General features: G+C 32.0%; 2 protein-coding genes across 5 annotated transcripts; one reads left to right on the top strand and one right to left on the bottom strand.

The window, feature by feature from the left end:
• The first annotated feature begins 3272 nt into the window (after positions 1–3272).
• On the top strand, positions 3273–14002 carry LOC123698333 (conserved oligomeric Golgi complex subunit 1). Of its 4 annotated transcripts, XM_045644919.1 has the most exons (15): positions 3273–3564; positions 3877–4041; positions 4566–4708; positions 4996–5150; positions 5725–5953; positions 6315–6447; positions 7287–7459; positions 7864–8036; positions 8823–8949; positions 9955–10177; positions 10983–11313; positions 11579–12019; positions 12278–12460; positions 13096–13128; positions 13679–13815. In XM_045644919.1, exons 1-14 carry the CDS (start codon positions 3428–3430, stop codon positions 13117–13119), a joined length of 2637 nt encoding a protein of 878 aa, XP_045500875.1. In that variant the 5' UTR covers positions 3273–3427; the 3' UTR covers positions 13120–13128; positions 13679–13815. The 4 variants fall into 4 exon arrangements, with proteins under 4 accessions (XP_045500875.1, XP_045500873.1, XP_045500874.1 ...); XM_045644917.1 differs by lacking the exon at positions 13096–13128 and having other exon boundaries at positions 13679–14002; XM_045644918.1 differs by lacking the exon at positions 13096–13128 and having other exon boundaries at positions 12278–12463; positions 13681–13832.
• An 895-nt stretch (positions 14003–14897) lies between these two features.
• On the bottom strand, positions 14898–18685 carry LOC123698341 (abscisic acid and environmental stress-inducible protein-like). The gene is made up of 4 exons (XM_045644936.1): positions 18552–18685; positions 17784–17943; positions 16092–16334; positions 14898–15181 (listed from the first exon to the last, which is right to left on the bottom strand). The coding sequence occupies exons 1-4, from the start codon at positions 18558–18560 to the stop codon at positions 15003–15005; spliced, it is 591 nt and encodes a 196-aa protein (XP_045500892.1). The 5' UTR covers positions 18561–18685; the 3' UTR covers positions 14898–15002.
• Positions 18686–22408: the final 3723 nt, after the last annotated feature.

Here is a 22408-nt window from a genome sequence, read left to right as displayed (position 1 = left end):
TCAATTTGAGCATAAAACGCTGCTCTCAAACCGCTAGCTATCAAAGCAAGTTTTGAATAGCAAAGAATCAAATGAGAATGGAATTCAAACAGTTCTTGTAACTTATGGTTAGAATTGAGAACACCTGCCGTTGAAGTTTCAGCTTTCCGTCGAATTTGAATTAGAATAGGGCTTGATTAGACTGACTTCATCGGGCTGAAACGTTCATAAATGAGAATTTATAGATGTTTAGTAAGTTCCAGTTAATATTAATGATGTAAATTTGAAAATTTCGCCTAAGTTGCATTTAAAGGACGGCGTAGTTTGCGATACGGGTTCTGAGAGCTTTCCATTATAGTAGCCGAGTGTAGAAGCTCAGGTCAAGCAAGCGTTCTCATTAAGCCCTTAACCTGGTTTTTTATTAGTAAGCAAACTATCCAGTGGTGCCCAGTATTTCTTGAAAAATCAGTCAACAATCATATTATAATATAGAGTGTTTCTCGCAAGCAGTTAGAGAAGGAAAAATTTAATATTACTGAGTTAGACTAGACAGATAAATTTAAAGAACTTTTCACTGTCAGCAGCATCACATCTATATTGTAATGCTAGTGATAAAAATTCAGCGAATCCCCTCAAATCACTGGAAAGAAAAATCTTCCCTTCAATTTGTAGAGATTTTAAAAGCTTTACAATTGCGCGGGTAAAATTTTCTCACCATTAGTACCCCATTCAGTTGAGTGACGTCAGAATCCTCGCGGTTCGGAGCGAAATGTGAATTTGTAAATTGAATTACGTGTGTTTGTTACTGAAATATGTATTCGCTAACTTTTCGCTGGGGCCGCATGCTTAATTTTACTGTTTATGCTAGGTTTTGACATCACTGTTTAATGAAGCAGTTCATTGAAGTAGCCACTAGCCACTGTAAAGTTAAGTAGGCGTTTAAATTCATGAATAATATAATCTAAGATGGAGTAGATAACACTTTTCTTATCCCAGCGACTAGGGATACTCCCTAGTATGAATGTCAAAAATATTGAAGCTTCCTTAAATTGATTCAGGTGCATGAAAATATATTTTAAGGCTAAGTTTTAGCGCACAATTTGCATTGTTAAAAACTTCTAGGTTGCTATTAGGTATCACAATATACTATGTACGTATATATCTGTCAACTGTGCTATTATAAAAATAAAACAATATAATTAAGTTAATATAGCTACAACTAAAAACGTAAAGATAGGTTTCAAGTAAAACTTTGTTTAATTAAAAAAGAAAAGAAGAAACTTTTTACCTGATTGCAGATTTTACGTGCACTCCACTGAAAATCAAATTAATTCCGTTCAGTGATTCACTTAAAACGAAACTTGGTGACTTTTAACTTGCTCGTAATAAGAAACAGTCTGCGAAGGTTTCAGAAACAAAGAGTTCAACAAAGTTTTAATAAAAATATTAAGTAAAGTGTTTACAATAGTAAGTGTCAGTGACTCTAAGTTTTCTTTACTTGTCTTGGATTGGATTGGACTTGGAAGAAAACTTGCCCAAAATATTATAATACATGCAGGCTGCAAGTAAAATGGATAAAACAATTGATGATATCGTTTGATTCGTCCATTTTGTAATTATATCCATATGGAAGAGTGTCAACGGTGTATAATGAAAATGTATTTTTGTTTTGTTCTAGGTAATAGAGTATTAACATTGCTTTACGCAGGTATAGGTACTAGCTGGCATGGCTCATCTTCGGTAAAATTAACTTATAGATTCGGTAAAATTAGCTCTTGCTGCCCAAATAACATAACTAAATCGAGATATAGTTCTGTGGCCCAAATAATAAGCCACTGCCAATTTTGTAAAAAATAATACGTCGCATAGATAAATACCTACTTGAAACTCAAAAAAACAAACGCCCGCATTCTCGCCTAGATAACTTTTCGTAAAAACAGAAAAACAAGATGAAATTAATGTGCCGCCATCAAAACACTTCAACGGCTTATAATAATTAAGATCCCATTTAGAAGCTTTGTTTGTTATTCCGTACCTACTAGGTATAGAAATGCCTTTTGAAAGTTATTTCATTAACGTACCTATACCTATTTACGTACGTAACTATAATAATTTTTATCGACTGATTGTTTTTTCTTAGAAATCTAGAAACATTTTTTTAACTTGTCTCGGAATTTTACTAAGGAATTTTACCAATTAATGCATTTAATGATATTTATGTACCTAAATTCTATCCTAATTCTAATACCTATGCTATAGAAAGATTTTTTCGTAGAATAATTAATATTCATTAAGTATGTAGTTAGGTACTAATACTTTTTATTTGATAAATAAATTATATTATTGCGCTCTCACTATAGAAATAGGTACCTATAGGTAGGTACCTACGGTCTGCATTGTACCTGCAATCTGATATGCTTGGATCTTTTTTCAAATGGAATAACCATTTAAAATATATTTTATAAAAAAAATATGAAAGTAACTAGCAATGTTTATTCATTACCGTTATCAGATATTTTACAAAGTACTACTGATTGGAAGAGCCAACTAATTACCTACTCCTGAATACTTCACCGTACCTACTGCACATCTATTGTTCCTATTGTGGGTTTTGTCTTAAGGAACGATTTCATCTTCAATGACTATTCAAAGGTAATATAGGTACTATGAGATTTAATCTTGGCTTATCTCTAAGTCATCTACCTACATAATATTATTATTACTTACGTAGGTTTAACTTATTACTTAATTAGAGTCAGGTTGAAAAAAATAAAAAGAATAATTAATTAGTAGATATTCCTTCTTCATCCATACTAATATTATATATGCGAAAGTAACTCTGTCTGTCTGTCTGTTGCTCAATCACGCCTAAACTACTGAACCAATTTGCATGAAATTTGGTATGGAGATATTTTGATACCCGAGAAAGGCCTTTTATTGCGAAATATGTACCACGGGCGAAGCCGGGGTGGACCTCTAGTAATAATAATATGCTTTAATTACAGAACTGTTCTGTGGCTTTAACAATAAAACTTTTTTAAAGCATACTCACAGAGCATACTATAAAAATATTTACTAGAAAAACAAACGCATACTTGAAGGAATGGGTGTATCTGCTTTTCTTTAATGGAAAAAATTGCGTTACACTTTACAGTTAAAAATTGAATAATAAATTATTTCATAGCATTTTCATACTTAAAATTATTATTATTAATAAGTCGGTTCAAGAAGCGTAAAACGGAAATCTAAAAAGCGTCATCTGACACATTGTGACTATTGACAATGACATTTGACAATTTACGGCTTACGGGCTCAATGTTTTTGTTGACGTGACGATTATAGATTTAATTTAAAATTATTATTGTACCTAACATTTTTCTATCAATATAAAATAGTTCTTAAGATAAATAAATAACCTTTTAGTATTAGGGTGCGTAAATGACTTAAAATGGCGTACAATAATTTACTTGAAGTGGAGCCCGACCATTTGTTTCAAACGTATTCCATCGCTGAAATAGACCAGATTCAAAAGAAACTACAGTATGAAATCGAGAGGAAAAGGGAAGAGCTTCGAGCTATGGTTGGGTGGGTATATCTTTATTAATTTAAAACTAATACTTTAGGAACTAGAATTTTGTCCAAATTCTACATTATCCAGCGTTACCTTTCATACTTTTAAAGTAAATATAAAAACCTCTAATAGGAATAATATAAAGATGACAGTGTAGTTAACAAATTACACTTCAATTCCATTGTAAAATCTCTTTTTACAGACATCACTGAGAATTTTAAAAGACATCATGTCGGTATTTACTATATTTAGTATTGGTGAAAAGATAACTATTTTCAAATATACTATTGTTATTATATAAACTAATTTTTTTATATATTTCATAGCGAGAGGTACAGAGACCTGATCCATGCAGCGGACACCATAGAAGAAATGAGAACAACCGCATCAAGTACTCTGAACCATATTGGTGACATGATGGGTATTTGTAAGAACCTGCACAATGCACACTTGATTGGATTTAAAGTACAAGAAAAGCCACAGAGCAATAGGTAAAGATTTAAGAATTAAATTAATGAATAATAATTTTTTAAATTAAGAAAGTAAACATTGCAACTAAACATTTATATTCAACTTTCGGTCCGCCCCTGCTTCGCCCGTGGTACATATTTCACAATAAAGGTAGCCTATGTTCTTTCTCAGGGTCTATAGATTGTCTGTGCCAAATTTCATCAAAACCGCTTGAGAGGTTTAAGCAGGAAAGCGTAACAGACAGACAGAGTTACTTTCGCATTTATAATATTATATATAGCAGGGATACATATTAAAAAACAATGTGGTTTCCTACTGTCTGGCCCTATTTATGCTTCATTCCTTAGAATCAAAAAACAAATTTTGATGCAGATATTTTAATAAATATAGAGATTCAAAGGGTAGGTTTATATGTATAACACACCTCCTCATTACAGCCATTCAAAGCCAGAGCAGAATCTAGTATTTTTAATTAGTGTTATTCGAAATTTATATTCTTCATAAAAATATCTGAAATAATATTGAATTAATCATTGATTTTCAGTCTTCAAATAGATCCCGTGCATGGTATATCAGTCCAAATCAAGTTATTAACGGAAATACCAGAGAAAATATGGAAGTGTATAAATAGCAATGATTTCATCAAAGCCGCACAACTATTTATTATGGCAAGGCATGTAAATACAGGTAACAACTAAACGTTTCTCATTAATTAAATACAGTAAAATACAATAATTTAGTTTTTCTTTCTTATATGTATAATATCAGAAAATTTTCACTTTTTTTTCATTAAATTTTGGTATATTGAACCACTTTAATATAAAGCACTTACTAATCACAATGAAGAAGTTAAATTTTGAAAAAAAGATCAGTGAAATGCAAAAGATTTTTTCTTCTTTAATGTTTTCTCTATATTTTTGTGTTACATATTATTTAATGTATGTTTGTTATTAAAATAAATATTATTTTCAAAGGTTTACAACTCCAAATCGGAAGTAGGAATGAGAAGCAAAGCATGCAATCAATACAACGGCTGGTCCAACAGCAATGGAACTCTATCAGTAATTTAAGTCAAACTATAATTGACATGTGCGGGCAGAGGCTGCAGGATCTTGATATTAGTGTTGAGGTATATATTATGAAATTTTATGGGTTATACAGTTCAAATAATTGTATTAGGTTGGTATCTATTTATTTTTCTTAGAGGGCAAAAGATCCAAAAAATCTAATCGAACAATCAAAGAAGTTTTATGTGTGTGTGATAGATTTAAAAAAAAATTAAATTGAAAGTGATGTAACAAATTTCATATACCTAGTCTTAAATCATCTAAAAATTGTTATTTAAATTTCATAAAATGTTATTTCCGTTCAAATCTCAGAAGAGAATAGAACTATTTGGCTTTTTAACCGACTTCAAAAAAAGGAGGTTATCAATTCGGCCGGTATATATATATTTTTTTATGTATGTACACTGATTACTCCCAGGTTTCTGAACCGATTTACGTGATTCTTTTTTTGTGTCGATTTGGTCCCATAAAATTTTTATTCGGATAAGCCCAGTAGTTTTTAATTTATGAGCATTTTTGTATGTGATCGATGACTTATAATAATATTGTTTTTTACACAAATAAAACAAATGTCTTCTATGCCTATATCTATATATATGTGTGTTTACTATATTATCATTTGATTTAATATTACAGGTTGCCTGTTCTTGCCTAATTGGACTATATCTCCTAGACTCCAGATCAATGGTGGAATTATTAAACACACTGATAAACCTACATAGTAATAACAGCTTAAAATCTACACTACAGTTCAATTTGCAAAAGATTTTGGAGGGAGATGTTAAAGCACAGATAAAAAATAAAATTGTCAATGGTGTCAAGATTGTCATGAAGACCATAGAGTTGATTTATTCTTGTTTTGTTGGTGAGTCTATTTGATGCATATTTAATTTAATTTGGAGTTAGTTACATAATAATATAAAGAAGAAATAAAAAAAAAACATAATAGCGTATGTGCTGAGCACACGTGTCAGAAGTGGAACTTCTTTGGCAAGGTTCAAAGATACCAAAATCGTTGCCTTACTCCATGAGGAGATGGTATTGCCACGACACGACGAAAAAGAATAAGAAGAAGTTTCACTTGTTATTAATTGTTAACCCATTGAGCCCCGAGATAATACAGACAATAGATTTTCTATTGTGTCTGTGATTCCAGGGGCTGACTTATTAAACAATTTTTAATACTGATTTATGTATCTTCCCTTAATTAAATGCTTTGGTTACAGAAAACAAAGGAGGTGTAGTGATACAAAAATTAGAACAGCTGTATCGCAAAGATTCCGTGCCACTGTTGGATTTGGTGCAATTCAGCGACCCTTATGCTTTAAAGCTGCTGCCCTCCGTGATATCTCAATATAGGTAACCTCATTTAGGGATAATTGTTCAATCCTTTGTTAAAACTTATTCATCGAATACCATATTAAACTACCATTTCAAAAATGTATTCTAATTTTCCGTATTTGACAGTTTACAGGTGACATTTTAAAATGTCCGTGTAATACTTTATTAGACGGATACATTTTAACCAAGGATTGAAAAATCGGCCCCTATTGTCACGCATATAATATAAGCTTCACTAGTGTATTTGTATGTAACCACGTTTTTTTAGCTTCTTTAAAAATATTTAATTCAACAGCCTGTACAACGATTGGAGACAATTTCAGGAGTTTAAACGTGTTTATTTAGTTTTTCCTTTAACAATTATTAATTATATTATTACAAGTTGACCCATGCAAATGCATTTGCTCACAAAAGCAACAGTTTTGCAGCATTTACTTGCTCCCTTTCTATTCCCTTACTATCTTTGTATATCCTCTATAATTCATACCAATACTAGTCATTAGTAGTTCCTGAGCTTACCACGTTCAACTTAAAAACAAACTCTTCAGCTTTATAATATTAGTATGTAAATTTACTACTTAGTTATATGTAGTTAGTATTTTTTTACAGAACTAATTATAACATCCCTACTAATACTATAAATGCGAAAGTAACTCTGTCTGTCTGTCTGTTACGCTTTCCCATTTAAACCTCTCAACCGATTTTGAAGAAATTTGGCATAGACAATCTCTAAAGATTGTCCTGAGAAAGAACATAGGCTACCTTTTATTGCGAAATGTGTACCACGGACGAAGCCGGGGCGGACCGCTAGTTCTTTTATATTAATTATTTTATTAAAGAAAACTGTATTGTTTCAGATTAACAGCAAACAAATCTATACAAGCTCTAAACAACGAGGAAATATCAACATCAGTACAAAACTGGAGTATCTGGGTGAAAGCCTTCATCAATGACAATGTGAAGGCACTACTACAGAATGTTAATAGAGTGAGAGTGTTACATGAGATACGGGAAGAGGCGTTTAAAATTGGTTGGTAGATTTTTTACAGGGTGTCCCACTATTGGTATACTAAGCGCGAAGGGACTTGTAGTCTTGCATACACTGATCACGTAAAAAATACTTAAAAAAAATTGCATCAAAGAATGTTTGCTAAATTTTTCCTGAAAATCCATGTTTTTTTTCTCTAGTTTCGCGCAGCCGAGGGCATATACCGCTTCGCTAATTTGAGCATTTTGTCTATGACAACATAATCTTAAACGAGCTGGTAGCAAAGCTAGCGGGTTGCTTGTTATGGTTGTACACATACACAGTTATAAGAACTCATCTATTTGAAAAAAGAAAACATGACGTGACGGTATTGCCATGACGAAATTATACCCTCAACGTGCCTAAAGAAGCTTCACTTCGAAAAAAATCTTGTTTTAATTCCCCAGAAAGTCCACCAAACTGGTCGACAATATGCGAGTCGCTAAACATCCCGCCCGTACACGCGTGGTGTAACTATTTCCAACCGCTGCTGACGTCACACGTTAAAGTCATCGTGGATAACCGTTGGTTGAAGATATATGATACATTCAAAACTCAGCTGCTTATTGATCTTACTAAGGTATGTGTTTTGGTTCCTTGGTTAAGTTTTAAGTAGGGTTAAATGGAATATATATTTTTGCAAAAAATGAAAAATATGTATGAATATAAATTTATAAAGAATAGAAAAAATTCGATCACGAGGCGGGACTCGAACCCGCATCCTTTCGCGCAATTTATATTTTTGGTTTTATGGCATTCAAATGCTTTATAAATATAAATTTATAAAGAATAGAAAAAAAAGCGCGGTGTGTCCCTTCAGACACATAAAACTGAAAGATTAGAATAAATTCGATCGCTCTGGCGGGTCACGAACTCACGAGTGGCTGAGTTGGTGAGGCATCCGCCCCGGAATGGCGCGAAAGGATGCGGGTTCGAGTCCCGCCTCGTGATCGAATTTTTTCTGTTCTTTATAAATTTATATTTATAAAGCATTTGAATGCCATAAAACCAAAAATATAAATTCAATATGTATGAATTTAAAAAGATTTGATCCTCATAATTGACCAAATTAGAGTGTGTAATTTTAACTATTTTATTTGGTTCGATTCCCGGATGTAGTAAGCAAAATTTCAGAGAAATATCTGAATACAGTTATCGTTATTTTTAAAAATAATGGAATGTTTTGTTTGAGTGAATTTTTCAATCTACATTATTAGAAGCACTTTCCTTCTAGGTGCGATTAAAAAAAGTCATCAATATTAATTATTCTGAAAAGATATTCTAAAATATACATGGAAGTAAGGTTTATATTTATTGGAGATACATTATGTGGTCCAATTTTAATGATATAATATGCCATTTAAAGGTATCAGCAGATAGTGAAGTAGAAAAGGAGGTGAATATAAATTGGTTCATTTGGAAAGACCTCATCGGTGACACTGTGATCGAGTCCAGGAATGAAGTCGTCTCCGTCATGAATTCTTTGATGAAAGGTATTATTTTAATATAATATTAATTAACATTTGCAATATACTCTCACTTATATAATAATATATACCAATGACTTTAACAAACAGTTAATATATAAAAAGAGCGTGTGTGCAGTGCACACATGTCAGAAGTGAAACTTCTTTGGCAAGATTTAAAGGTACCAAAATCGTCGCCTTACTCCATGACGGGACGGTATTGCCATGACGCGACCTTCTAATTTTACTCTCAACGCGCCTTAAGAGGGCTTATTCAATTTAACGCAAGTCAAAATCTCCGCGATCTATTACGATAGATCGCGGCTTGCGCTATCCTTTTACTATGAACAGCATAGGTCCACAGGAGAGCGCCGAGCAACATGTCCTCTCTCTGGAAAGGCTCGCTGCCGACTGATTTTATTCGGGTCGCGCGCAGTGTTTTATAGTACTTTAAAAAAAATTGTAGAAAAATAATAGAGGTACTTTAGTTGATTTTTTAAATTTTATCTTATAAGTAAGACGTTCTTTTATTGCAATATGTATAAATTATATTCAACTAAGTCAAATATCTTGGTGAAAATAATCATTTTGTCGACTATAATTTCTAAAAAAATTCACATTGTTCGGATTTTAATTTCGTAAGTTAGGAGTCCAAAATAAAAAAATCTTTTAACTAACTATTTTAATAAGGATTTTTGCAGTTAGTTAAAAAAAATGTGTGTTAGATCTGTCAGCAATTTCTGATATTTTTAGCTTCGAAATTGACACTAAAAGTGAAATCAAGTAATCATCGGCTCAGTTATCTTGATGGTATTCACAAATACTGTATTAATTGAAATAAACTCTTAACTAACTATATAGACAATAAAATTTCCTAAAATTATTAGTAATTCATATGTTTGTAAGATAAGTGGTTGATGGACAATCTGGTTTGGAAAATCACATATTTGAGCCAAACAGCGCACGGACCGCGTACACGGCCTTAAGAAGTTCACTTAAAAAAAACAATATTAAACTTAAATTTTTATGTAGGTATGTCCCGCCAAGACAGAGGCTTCACACCAAACCTCGAGAAACTGTGCAAGAGTCTCGAAGACGAATTGCAGAAACTTCTAGACGATTTAAAAGACTATTTATATGTGGAAAGGAAGAAAGATTACTTGTATGATGAAGACGAGAGGCTCGAACAAATGTATATAGATACTAGTGAAATTGAAGTTTATTTGTGTGATGTTACGGATAAAAGTATAGAAAGGTAAATATATACTGTACCTCTACCATGAGTTGACATAGTTAAATCGTCTGACGTAACTACAGTAAACGTGAATAGTTCTTAACTTTCACGAGATTATTTACCGTGAATGACGTATCTATCGTCGAATAGTTATATGACATATTATGTCAAAATTAGAACTCATGGTGCAAAAATTGTATGGTTACTACAGCGAGTGTAGTATAGTTTACTATACGTTATCTACTGTAGTATTGTACTGTACTATTGCACCTCATGGAAAGCTTTTTAGTTCCGCTACGGCACACTAGGGGCGCTGTAAGAAATTTTATACAAACCGCTTACTACAATCGCTAGCGAGTATCGTGTGCGTAAACTCATGGTAGAGCTACTGAAATTAAAATAATAAAAATCTTTATTGACAAGTATGACAGGTAAAAATAATGAACCCTTCGGCTCCCGAACTAGTTTAATGCTGTGTCTCAGGAGGCTTCTCGCAATATTGATCTTAATATTATGTCCATAAACTAAACTAAAAGCTCTAGATAATATAATCATTATATAGAAGGTATTATTCTATATTTTCTAAGAGTGCCGAAATTTTTACAAATGGCTTAGAATTAACTACAAACAGTTAATACAACTTTTAAACCAATAACCTGAAAAAAATGTAAGGCCTTTTTTGTATCAATGTTGGATGCGCCTGCTTTATGGCCAATTCAGATCAAGAAAAAAATATTAATGTACTCATGTGAATTGTAATTGAGTCATTATTGGCATGGTGTATCAAATAAAATAAATAAATATTACAATGAAAATTATTTTCCAGTATGTTATCATACATAAAAGCATGTTTCGAAGAACCCACGCTCCAGTCTACAGAAATACAAAGAAAAACAACCGCTATATATACAGCACGGTTCGTTCAAGCGATTACCATCCTTATTCCTAATATACGTAAATGCTATATTCCCGACAATTACACCATGTTGGACGAAACATTGGCCCAACGTTGGCACAAACTGTGCGATACTTTGAAGGAGAATTGTCACTTTTGTTGGGGGAAGTGGTTGACGTTGGTGATGGATAAGGCCAAGGCTTTGACCAATAGCTTGCCGCAAGGTTTCAGTTTGGAAGAGAATATTGATTATTTAATGATGGTAGGTCGCTTTTAATCTTTTTTATTTCCCATATATAAATAAATAAATAAATAAATAAATATATTTTATTGAATTTTGACGTATTACTTTTGTTTATTATCCCTATTAAAATAAGATTTAATGTGATAATAAAATAATATCGAAAGGAAAATATTTAGACCTAAACACCATTTTTAAAATTCCAACATTATTTAGGTATCTAACCGAGGTTATCTAACAACATACACATAGGGCAGTTATATATTTAGAAAATTTTAAATTTCAGCAATGGGACGTAATAAAAATCGTCGAAAAAGACGACGAAGGAAACTCCATAGAGTCCATAATAAAAGTCCCTGCAGGGCCCTCACTAAAACTACAAGAATATCTGTACTCAATCAGTCGACTACTCGATGACGTCATACCTCACACGCTACCCGTTGAAATACATACATCCTTCATAGACAATATTACATCCATCACTTTCGCACACTACAACAACGTCATACGAGAGAAAGAGACAGATATAAATCAACGGTGTGCGCTTCAATTACTAATGGATGTACGTCATTTGACGCTGTTACTTGTGCCAAGAGAGAACAAGAAATGTATGGAGTTTTCGCAAGAGATTTGCGAGTTTTTGCGGCAGAAGATCGATCCGTTTGATTATGATGTTTTCTATCCGTACATACAGACAAATTTGAAACGCTCTGTGCAAAGAGTTCAGGTTAGTCATTAGTTTTGTTAAATATTTAATATTTTTCTATTTAAACTAGAGTAAACTAAATGTTCATAAACGAGTTCATAATGTTATATTCGTTTTCATATTATTTATAAATATTATTGTAGATAATATCCTGCCTTACTAACGCTCAATATGGAAGTCATTACTAACTAACCTCAAATACGATGACAAATCAATATCATTTCAAATATTTAAAAGCTTTAAGTTACACACAAATTTAAGCGTCTTTATCAATTTCAGACATTACTAGGCAGTTTAATCTTACACCACGGCCAGCTAACAGGTATTATTGGCACCAAACCTGTGACTTCCGGCGGGAGTGGGGATAAGGCTGCGAATATATTAGCCTCTGCTGATTCTCAGTGGTTCTCCATACTGCCAGTCGCTACACCCGCCAATTTGCATAAGAAACAAGATAAACCAGTAAGTATTGTACTTAGTTAAAGAAAAAGCCATATCTCAGCATAGGGATATTGCTGTGAATATCTTAGTTACTGCTGATTTGCAATAGTTCTTCATACTGCCAGTCGCTACACCCGCTAATTTGCACAATAAACAGGATAAACCTGTAAGTAATGTTTCTTATTTGAGAATATAGTCAAATCTCAGCATAGGCCCTATGCTATAGGGGATAATGCTGCGAACATATTAGCCTTTGCTGATTCTCAGTGGTTAATATTGCCAGTCACTACACCCGCTAATTTGCACAAGAAACAAGATAAACCAGTGAGTAATGTTTTTTATTTGAGAATATAGTCAAATCTCAGCATATGCCATATGGGATAATGCTGCGAACACCTTAGCTACTGCTGACTTGCAGTGGTTCATTCATGGTCCATTTGTACAAGTAACGAGATAAGTATTGATTTGATGCTGAATCGAAATTGATTATTATCAGCATTAGGAACCAAACTGATAAAAGTTTTTTTTTGTTTTTTACAAAACTGGCACTGAATTTTGTTTTCTATTTTTGAAACTTTTTCTAATTTTTGCTAAGCTCTTTATAGCTTTTTATAATAGGAATGTCTAATGCAAATATTATATATTTTGTATAACAGAGAGACAACTTCTTCGTCTTATAAGAACATTTGGTAAATATTCAAACCCTTGTGTGTATTAAGTTTTAATAATTTAAAACTTATAGATAGATCAACTAATAATGATAGCGTTGTTTTTAATTTTTCATACCTCTAGATAAAAACACTAGAAGGGTTTGGTTTTGTTAACTTTTTTACAGTTGTTGTTGATTGACCTAATATAATTCTAATTGACTTATATACATTTGCGTTATTCAGAATAATAAGCATGTACCATCGATTATTTAAAACCTTGTTTTGTTTAAAAATAACAACTTAACATTAAAATTAATTCAGCATATAAGCTGTATTTCAGTGCTGATAATCAGTAACTACTTTGACAGCATTGGAGTGATATTAATAAGGTTTTTCTACTTTTCCTAATAACTTTAGATACTTCAACGTTCTTTGGTCCAAAAATTTTAACTGCTAAAGTTGATCTATATTTAGTCATAATTATTAAATAAGTAGTCAATTTTTTTCTCTTTCTGCTTTTAAATTTCCGGCAAAAACGGTAAGAACATATAATATAGCGCAAAATATAAATATATTTATTTCTTTACAGGTAAAAAAGAAGCAAGTGCCATCAGCAAGTCCGAATAAGTCACGTTCAGAAATATCGGAATTAATGACAAGTTCCCTACCAATAAATTTTGCGAACGCACGCTCGGGAGCCGCGTCTTTCTTCAATTCTATGACGTCAGATTGGTTTAGTGGATAATAATTATCCAACAACTAACAATAATAATATTATATTGTAATATTTTATGACAAATTTTTAAAGAACAGAAAAAATTCAATCACGGGTCGTGATTCGATCCCGCGTCTTTCGCCTTGCCGTGGTGATACCTTTTTTTTAAAGTGGGGAAGATTCCAAAGATACCCGGCCCCCGGGTTATTTCATTTTATTTTATTTTATGTCGGTTTCTTACCGACTAAAACCCCACTGTGTTCCGTCGAGCCGCTATAATGATGGGGCCGCGGGTATTGGTTGGAATTCTTCCGCGACCGCCGGGGGCCTGTGACGCCTAGCTTATCAAATATTTTCTATTCTTTAAAGCATTTGAATGCTATACAACTGTAATATTTGAGTTATAATAAGTTATTAATAGAAAATAATATAAGTAATATATACTATTGTTATACAAGTGGTTTTTTTATCTCTTATTTTAACATATAATCACCAGAGAGTGGTATTTTTCCATTAATAGATTTTTACGCTGAAATAATATTTCTTATCGGATCAGTAATTCCCGAGATTAGCGTGTTTAAACAAACAAATTCTTCAGCTTTATATTTCTGGTCTAGTAGTAGTTATAAGTAATGCTTTTGGTCTAACTAGTTTTGTCTTTTTGTGTATTGTGTATTTTTGTAAGTCTATGTAAGTTGAACTGTTTAAATCAAGTTGGGACCGATGACTAATGCTTCTATGATATTTGCACTATATCTAAGATAATATTAATTATACTAGGAATATAATATAGGTACTGTTATTATCAACACAGATGTTTTCCATTGTAAAATAAAAGAAAACTTTTAATTTTTAGGGAATTCCGTATAAATTCTTAGTCTTATGTATTAACATCAATTGCCAAGGATGTTATATAAGATGTGCAAATCTCTATAGACATTACGCGAGTTAATATTTGCTAACCTAGAAAAAAGTAATATTATCAAACAAATATTATCATTCGATATTTTGGTTACCTACTATAACCCTTAAAAATTAAACCTAATTTTCAAATGAGTATTCAAAGAATAGATTAATAAATAAAACAACAAAATAATTACAAAATTTTTATTCTCAATTAATGTATTTATTATAATTTACGCACATAAATAGAAAATATTCACAAACAATATACACATAAACTACCGACTAAACTAGCTTAGCTTTCTTTCTTTTCTTCTGCCTTTCTTCCCAACCTCGCGGTGTCATAACCATCTCCATAACCGCCAAAATAGTTACCGCCAGCCCTTGCGTAGTTACCGTAACCTGAATAGCCGGGGCGGTTATATTGATAACCTACGTTGCCTTGGTAACCGGGCCTGTAGTTGGGACGGTAGCCTGTAAGAATTTATTTATTTATTTATTAAATTTAGACAAACATAAAAGGGAAGATATGTAAAAAAAATATTTGTTCTAGTAAGAACGTCATAGAATAATTGATTGTTGTTAAATATTCGGCAATAGATAATAATAGATAATAAAAAATGGCAATAGATAAAAAAGTCTCAAATATGTGTTAATCAAAGTCGGATTAAAAATTCGTATCTCTAAAATTCAAAGTAGTTAGCGATTAAGTAAGCGATAAAACAATTCTATGATCTACTTCTTACTAATCTACTCCATTCAAGCTTTCTTATTATTTGATATGCTTGACACAAACAAATACCGTTTATAAAAGATATAACGTCGTATTTGTATTATGTACATAAATTATAATATAAAAATGACAAATTGCTAAAGCCAACAGAAGCCATTATTTCAATAAAAGGAAATGACTCAGCTTACACTGCTCGCAATTATAAAACAACAAAATAATATTATAATTATTTTTATTAACAAAATTATAATTATTTTGTTATATAAATTTATATAACAAAATAATAGTTTTAACTTTTAACGCCTTATACATTGTATACGAAAATTGTAGGTAACTAATGTCAACAATCGTATAAATCACGACAAGATCAAGACCATGTGATTTCATTCTAACAGAATTAATTTTATAACAGCAAAAAACCGTGATAGAAAAGAAGGAAATTAAGAATCCTGTATGCTTAAAAATTACGAATTGAATTGACCTCTTATGTATCGGTTCACGGTGTGATAAATGAAATATTATTAGTGTAATATGAACTTTGAAACAAATATAAGTCAACAGTAATAAAACAAATTCATCTGCTATTATTCAACCGCATAATTTTAACCAATTAGACTAAATTTTAGATTAACAAAAATATAGGTAACATACCACCGCTAAGACCAGAGTTGTAACCATTGTAACCACTGAAACTAGAGCTATAACCGCCGAGACCCTGGCTGTAACCGCCGAGACCCTGGCTGTAACCGCCGAGACCCTGGCTGTAACCTCCGAGTCCCTGGCTGTAACCACCGAGTCCCTGGTTGTAACCACCGAGTCCCTGGCTATAACCACCGAGTCCTTGATTGTATCCACTGTAACCAGTGTTGTAACCGCCATAACCACCTAGACTACCTGAAAATTTATTCACATTATTACGTTTCCTTACAAAACTGAACGTAAAGGGAAAGTCAATAACTCTTCTTTTCAATACAACACGTGTATGCACGCTTGAATTGAAAACAAAAGGAGTAATCGCTACACTGTCAATGTAAATCAGAAAAATAAGTTAATGCTTACAAAAGCCATTGAACGTTATCTAATACATTTGAGTATTTACAAGCTATGTTACACCGATGACTTAATAGAATTACCTTAACACAATTGCAGTTTTTGGAAACTAAATAACTTTTATGATGTAACTAGTCTAATTAACTACGATAATAACAGCTTATTTTTATTTATTTATTTATTATACTTTATTGCATTAAAAAAAATACATAAACACATATAACAAAGACAAGACTACAGAAACAGCAAAGGGCGGCCTTATCGCTAGGTAGCGATCTCTACCAGGCAACCCAAGAATCAGAGGAAATATAACAATATGATGTGGGTGAGCAAAAATAAGGCAATACTAACTTATTGAAAAATGTACAAAATAAACATATACAAAGAAAACATAAGTACTTACTAATAGTAATATAAAATACATAAAATATATAAATAAATACATAAATGCGATAATAATTATAATAAATAATTATACATACACCTACATACTTACAATACATACAATAAATACATAAATACACATACAAATATATATCCGTAGCACATATACAATATACATATGTACAAGATAAACAGCTTATATGCATAAGTAGTAAAAAAATATTAAGAATTAATAAAAAGCAGAAACAATGTTGTCTTTTTTATTTATTTTTTACAGAGAATAAATTGCATGTCTATAGATTAAATGCATAAATGTGGCATAAGTAAATAAATCAAAATCGGAATGTCAGGGCTTCACAAATAGAGAGACAATAGGGTTGTTTGAACGCATTACCATGTCGGTCGCAGTAAATACGTGATGTGGAAGTGAAGTTATTATTCAATTATGAAATAAGAGTTGTTTTAGTAAGCTTTATGGCAACAATAATAGAAAAAAATATATTCTTAAATATGGAAAATAATAAAACTGAATGATTAATCTAATTAATCGCAATTGAGAAATAATAGAACAATAAATTAAATGGTTGTTTGGTTTTTAATTACAATATTTCTGATACTATATTCATCTTCTAACTTACCTACCTACTTGTATAATAATGTATATTGCATATTGTAGCCTGTAGGCAAATCATAATATGTATATTTCTTTTTTAATACGAAAGATTTGGTTATTTAAGATATCCCTTTCATGTTAAGTAGGTAAGTTCAGTTATCCCTATTAAAAAAAATGTATTAGGACCACTGAAAAGCAACATCTTATCCATTGAAATTAACAAAAACTTTTCTTCTTCCTCGATACACAAGTTTACACTCGTACCACTTAAAATAAATACAATATTCAATACATACCTCCTTGATATCCCTGTCCTTGATAACCTTCATAACCACTGTATCCAGAATATCCGGGTCTTAACAACCCATAACCGCCACTCCCTCTCGTATAGCCTCTACCGACCTCAGATCTTTGACCCCAAGTCACGGTCAATACACAGCATAACAAGAAGAACTTCTAAAAAAGTTTAATAAAAAATAGTTCTCATCATCACACGTTATGTGATTATTCATTGGTTTTATCATCAGTGATAATTGGTGGTAATGGATTTAATCACTTTTATTGCAAATTAAGATGATTCAGCCAGCGCTCTTAGGTGTCTCTGGCGGCATGCAATCATTTTTACAATGAGTTGTAATAATCAAGTTATTCTCAACATAAAATATAAGATCTTTAATGATATAATTTTTCCATAAAATAATTTATTGTATACTTAACTACTTAATTTTAATATAAGAACTGAAAATGTAAAATTAATATTTGTTGACTTTGCAGTACCTACTTGCATCATGCATAGGTAGTAGGTACGTTCCGTAAATTATTAACCGCACCAACTTTTATTATAGAATTAAAATTGTTCGCTAAATGCTTGGTTTCAAAATATTTACTTACTTAAAGTATAGGTAATAAATAAACAAAGTTATACGCTACAAATCTAAGAATTACAAAAAACTATCATAATTTACGCATCTACAATTTTCACAATACACATTCGTAGGAACGATTATTCTTAATCATTTCCTGTCCGCGACGATTTAAACAAAACACCAACCACGTGTACTTACCGTATACATTTTGTTAATAAAAATAAACTATATTCACTTTAAACCGTCCACTGTAACAGCTGAACTCAAATTGTAGCAGGCTCTGAGCAGTAAGGCTTTATATTGAGGTCGGATCGTCGTGGTTTTTACGTCGTACGAGTAGGTACGAGATAATTGATCATTGTTTAAGATTTTTGTCATCAGCCTATATTTGCAAGGAGTTGAAGATGCTAGTTCCGTAAGAAGGGTAAATAATAATAGATCCTGAAAAACTTTTCATTCATATTTCAAATAAATATGCCGAGTTTGTGTTATAATGATTTGATAAAGTTTTTACTTATAAGCGACTTAAAAAAGCAGTATGGAAACAGTAGACATAATTTTAGGTATAGGTAGTTATCTATTTTAAAAGGATAAGAATACAAAATCTAGGATAGTAAGTATAGGAAGCAATAGGTACTTATTTAAGGTCCTTGAAACCAAAATTGGATTGAAGCATGGCATTTAGAAGAGCAAGCATTCATCCTACAACACTATATGAATCGAAAGAATTACGGTTATAGTGTAGTGAAGTCCCATGTCCCCGTAGTGGGGTAAGGGGCAGATGCATTATGCATACATCTGTTTCACTGATCGATTTTCTTTTTAGGGACAAGTAGGTGATCAGCCTTCTGTGTCCTACCAGACCGAGACATTTTTTTTTCTTCGTCTCCACCGGGAATCGAACCCAGGACACCTCGGTTCTACGCTCACGCGTCAACCACTGTACCAAGGCGGCGGTCACGGTTATAGTAACTAGTCACTATTTAAGTATTTAGTACCTTAATTTTTGGTAGCTTCCTATTTACTAATTACTAATTAAAGAAGCAGTATCTAGGATATGCAAAAAAAATGTTTAATCATGCCTAATAGTCCAAGATCCCAGAGCGATAAGACATAACTTATTTTCTAAAAGATGAAACTTTAAGTTCTCTGTAGTGTCTCGTGTACTTTGTATACCTGCGGGTTTGTGAAGTTTGCCCAGTGACACCTGGGCAGGTACCAGGTGAGAAAGGTGACTAAACATAAGAGTTACTTTACTTAAATTTAGATGGCTGATTTTTAGATATATTTTATAGAATATCATTCTCAAATGGTATCGCAAGTATCAGACACTTTTCATGGACCAAAACTTTAGTCAGACGCTTTAAAGCTCTACCAAAAATAAATGAACTTTACTTATTTTTTAATGTCTGATTTTTTAATATGTTATTAACATAACTATTACAAAATTATATTTAATCAGTCAGACAAATTGGAATGACCAAAAATCTACTAAACACAAAAAATATTCAGCCGTGAGTACGAACGCGAGAGCACTATGCGCATGCGTGTCAGAGCGAAGAATGTAAATATTCCAAAAAGTACGGTTACTGCTTTCGATAAAATATTTCTGCATCTCTTTACAACATTAAGGTAATAATTAATAATTATTAAAATTAAAATAATTTATTGCATATATTCGGTAAATTAATTTTTAGCATAGAAACTCCACCTTTTTGTTTTAGGATGAAAAAGAAAATAGTGTGACAGGCTTATAGTGCTTGACAAAGTGGTAAAGTCACGTATCGATAAAAATACAATAACCTTGACTTGATTGACCACCGAGCGGCCCGATTGATTACGGGGGCTGAGGGAATAATTATAATATCTATCTTTTTCTTCCCTAATATTTACGCAATTATGCACATAAAACAAGATTTTTTAAGGTTACCATTTTTTTAGATTTTTGTGCTCTTCTAGATTGCGTAAAAAATAGATGCGATCTTTAAACAGACTGGACTCCTAATAGGCTAATAGTGACTATTTGTAGCTATCATTTTGGGAGAAAATATGTCAACATAATTTAAAACTTATGCTGCCATATCTATAGAAATTTAAAAATAGTCTCTTTTTAACTTGTAGTCAGATACGGTATGTACAAATATATTTATTGAAAGGGCTACAAACTGAAACAATCGATATTTATTTAATGTGAAATGACATCACTTTAAACTTTTTTCTATACTACGTATCTTTGTTATTCAAAATCTGTGGATGTGTCACCCGCTACTATCGATCCCCCTCAATAGCCTGGATACTCGTAAACACGCTTGCTTGTGCGCGTGAGCCATTTCGGACGTTTTGTATGTAGTTTCCTAACTGTATGTATCTGTATATTGTGTTACTATGGACGTCTCACTCGCTCTGAAACGCATGCATAATGCTCTCGCGTTCTACTCACGGCCGAATAATTTGTTTAGTGGATTTTTGGTCATTCCAATTTGTCTGACTGATTAAATATAATTTTGTAATAGTTATGTTGATAACATATTAAAAAATCAGACATTAAAAAATAAGTAAAGTTCATTTATTTTTGGTGGAGCTTTAAAGCGTCTGACTAAAGTTTTGGTCCATGAAAAGTGTCTGATACTTGCGATACCATTTGAGAATGATATTCTATAAAATATATCTAAAAATCAGCCATCTAAATTTAAGTAAAGTAACTCTTATTTTTAGTCACCTTTCTCACCTGGTACCTGCCCAGGTGTCACTGGGCAAACTTCACAAACCCGCAGGTATACAAAGTACATGAGACACTACTGAGAACTTAAAGTTTCATCTTTTAGAAAATAAGTTATGTCTTATCGCTCTGGGATCTTACTCTATAAAGAACTTTGTCGTCAAACAATGACAAGTAAAAATTTTGCACCAATTTATTTTAGAATATCTAAAATAACCGTAGGCCCATAAGTGAGGTTAGATAAATTAATTTTTTATTGCCATTTTATTAAGCCATGACTCAGTTATAAACAAATAGTATGAAGTCTCCAAACGCGGCAAGGATAATAGACAACGCAAGGATGGAATACAAACGTAAGTATGTTATTGTTTATTTGCATAGAGCTCGGCCACAATACGCCCAATATACCTCTAGAATTATCATTATAGTACTAGTATAAAGTATTCATCAATGTATGTTCTTTATAATATTAACATAATTTCACTAATTTGAATAAAAATCATCAAAACGGAACAGGGCATAATCTATAATATAAAAATGAATCCCAAAATGTGTTGGTTAGCGCATAACTTGAGAACGGCTTAATCGATTTCGTTAATTCTTTTTTTTAAATATTCCTTGAAGTTCGGGGATGGTTCTTATGTAGAGAAAACGTGAATATGTACCACGGGCGAAGCCGGGGCGGACCGCTAGTAATTAATAAAATCTTATTTCCTTGTTATAAAGGGAAATCTATCGATGTTCTCTTTGCTAGCTGAGTAGCATCTGTGAGGTTTTTATTTAAAACTGGATGCACTGGACGCACAGAGACCTGAAAAGGAAACAGCATAAAATTATATTGTTATCAACTAAGACTTCGCTCATCCAACCCTAGTACTCCAAGGAAGCTTTCTTGGAGTACAAAATATCCCTTTATAGCAAATGCAATCATAAAAAAACATATTCATCTGCTTGCCTTTGGTTGCTTGGCTTTACCACGCTTCTTTCTCTACAACTCTATTATTTCATATTTTACACACTACGTAATACTTAAGTACTCCCAGTTTCCTTAATGGCAAACCTTTTAGGATGCGTTTCTTTTAACGCACACGCATTATGTAACCTGTAATGATAGTAATATATGACTATGGTAATGAGACCGTTAACGAAACGTGCGTGGCCTAATTTACTTAAAACAAGACCTGAGAATTATATAATTTCGAAAACAAGGTAGTTATTTGTTTTGAAAAAAAAATATGTTAAATGTTTTTCCAATCCTTAGTTTAGAAAGTTACTTGATCTTCTCTGTAATGAAAAGTAAGACATACATACATACTCATGGTAAAACATTAAACAT

This window comes from Colias croceus, chromosome 16, assembly GCF_905220415.1.
Source record: "Colias croceus chromosome 16, ilColCroc2.1".
In the NCBI taxonomy this organism is placed as follows: Eukaryota; Metazoa; Arthropoda; class Insecta; order Lepidoptera; family Pieridae; genus Colias; species Colias croceus.
The sequence above is the reverse complement of the archived record's forward strand: the minus strand, read 5'-3'. Positions and strand labels throughout refer to the sequence as shown.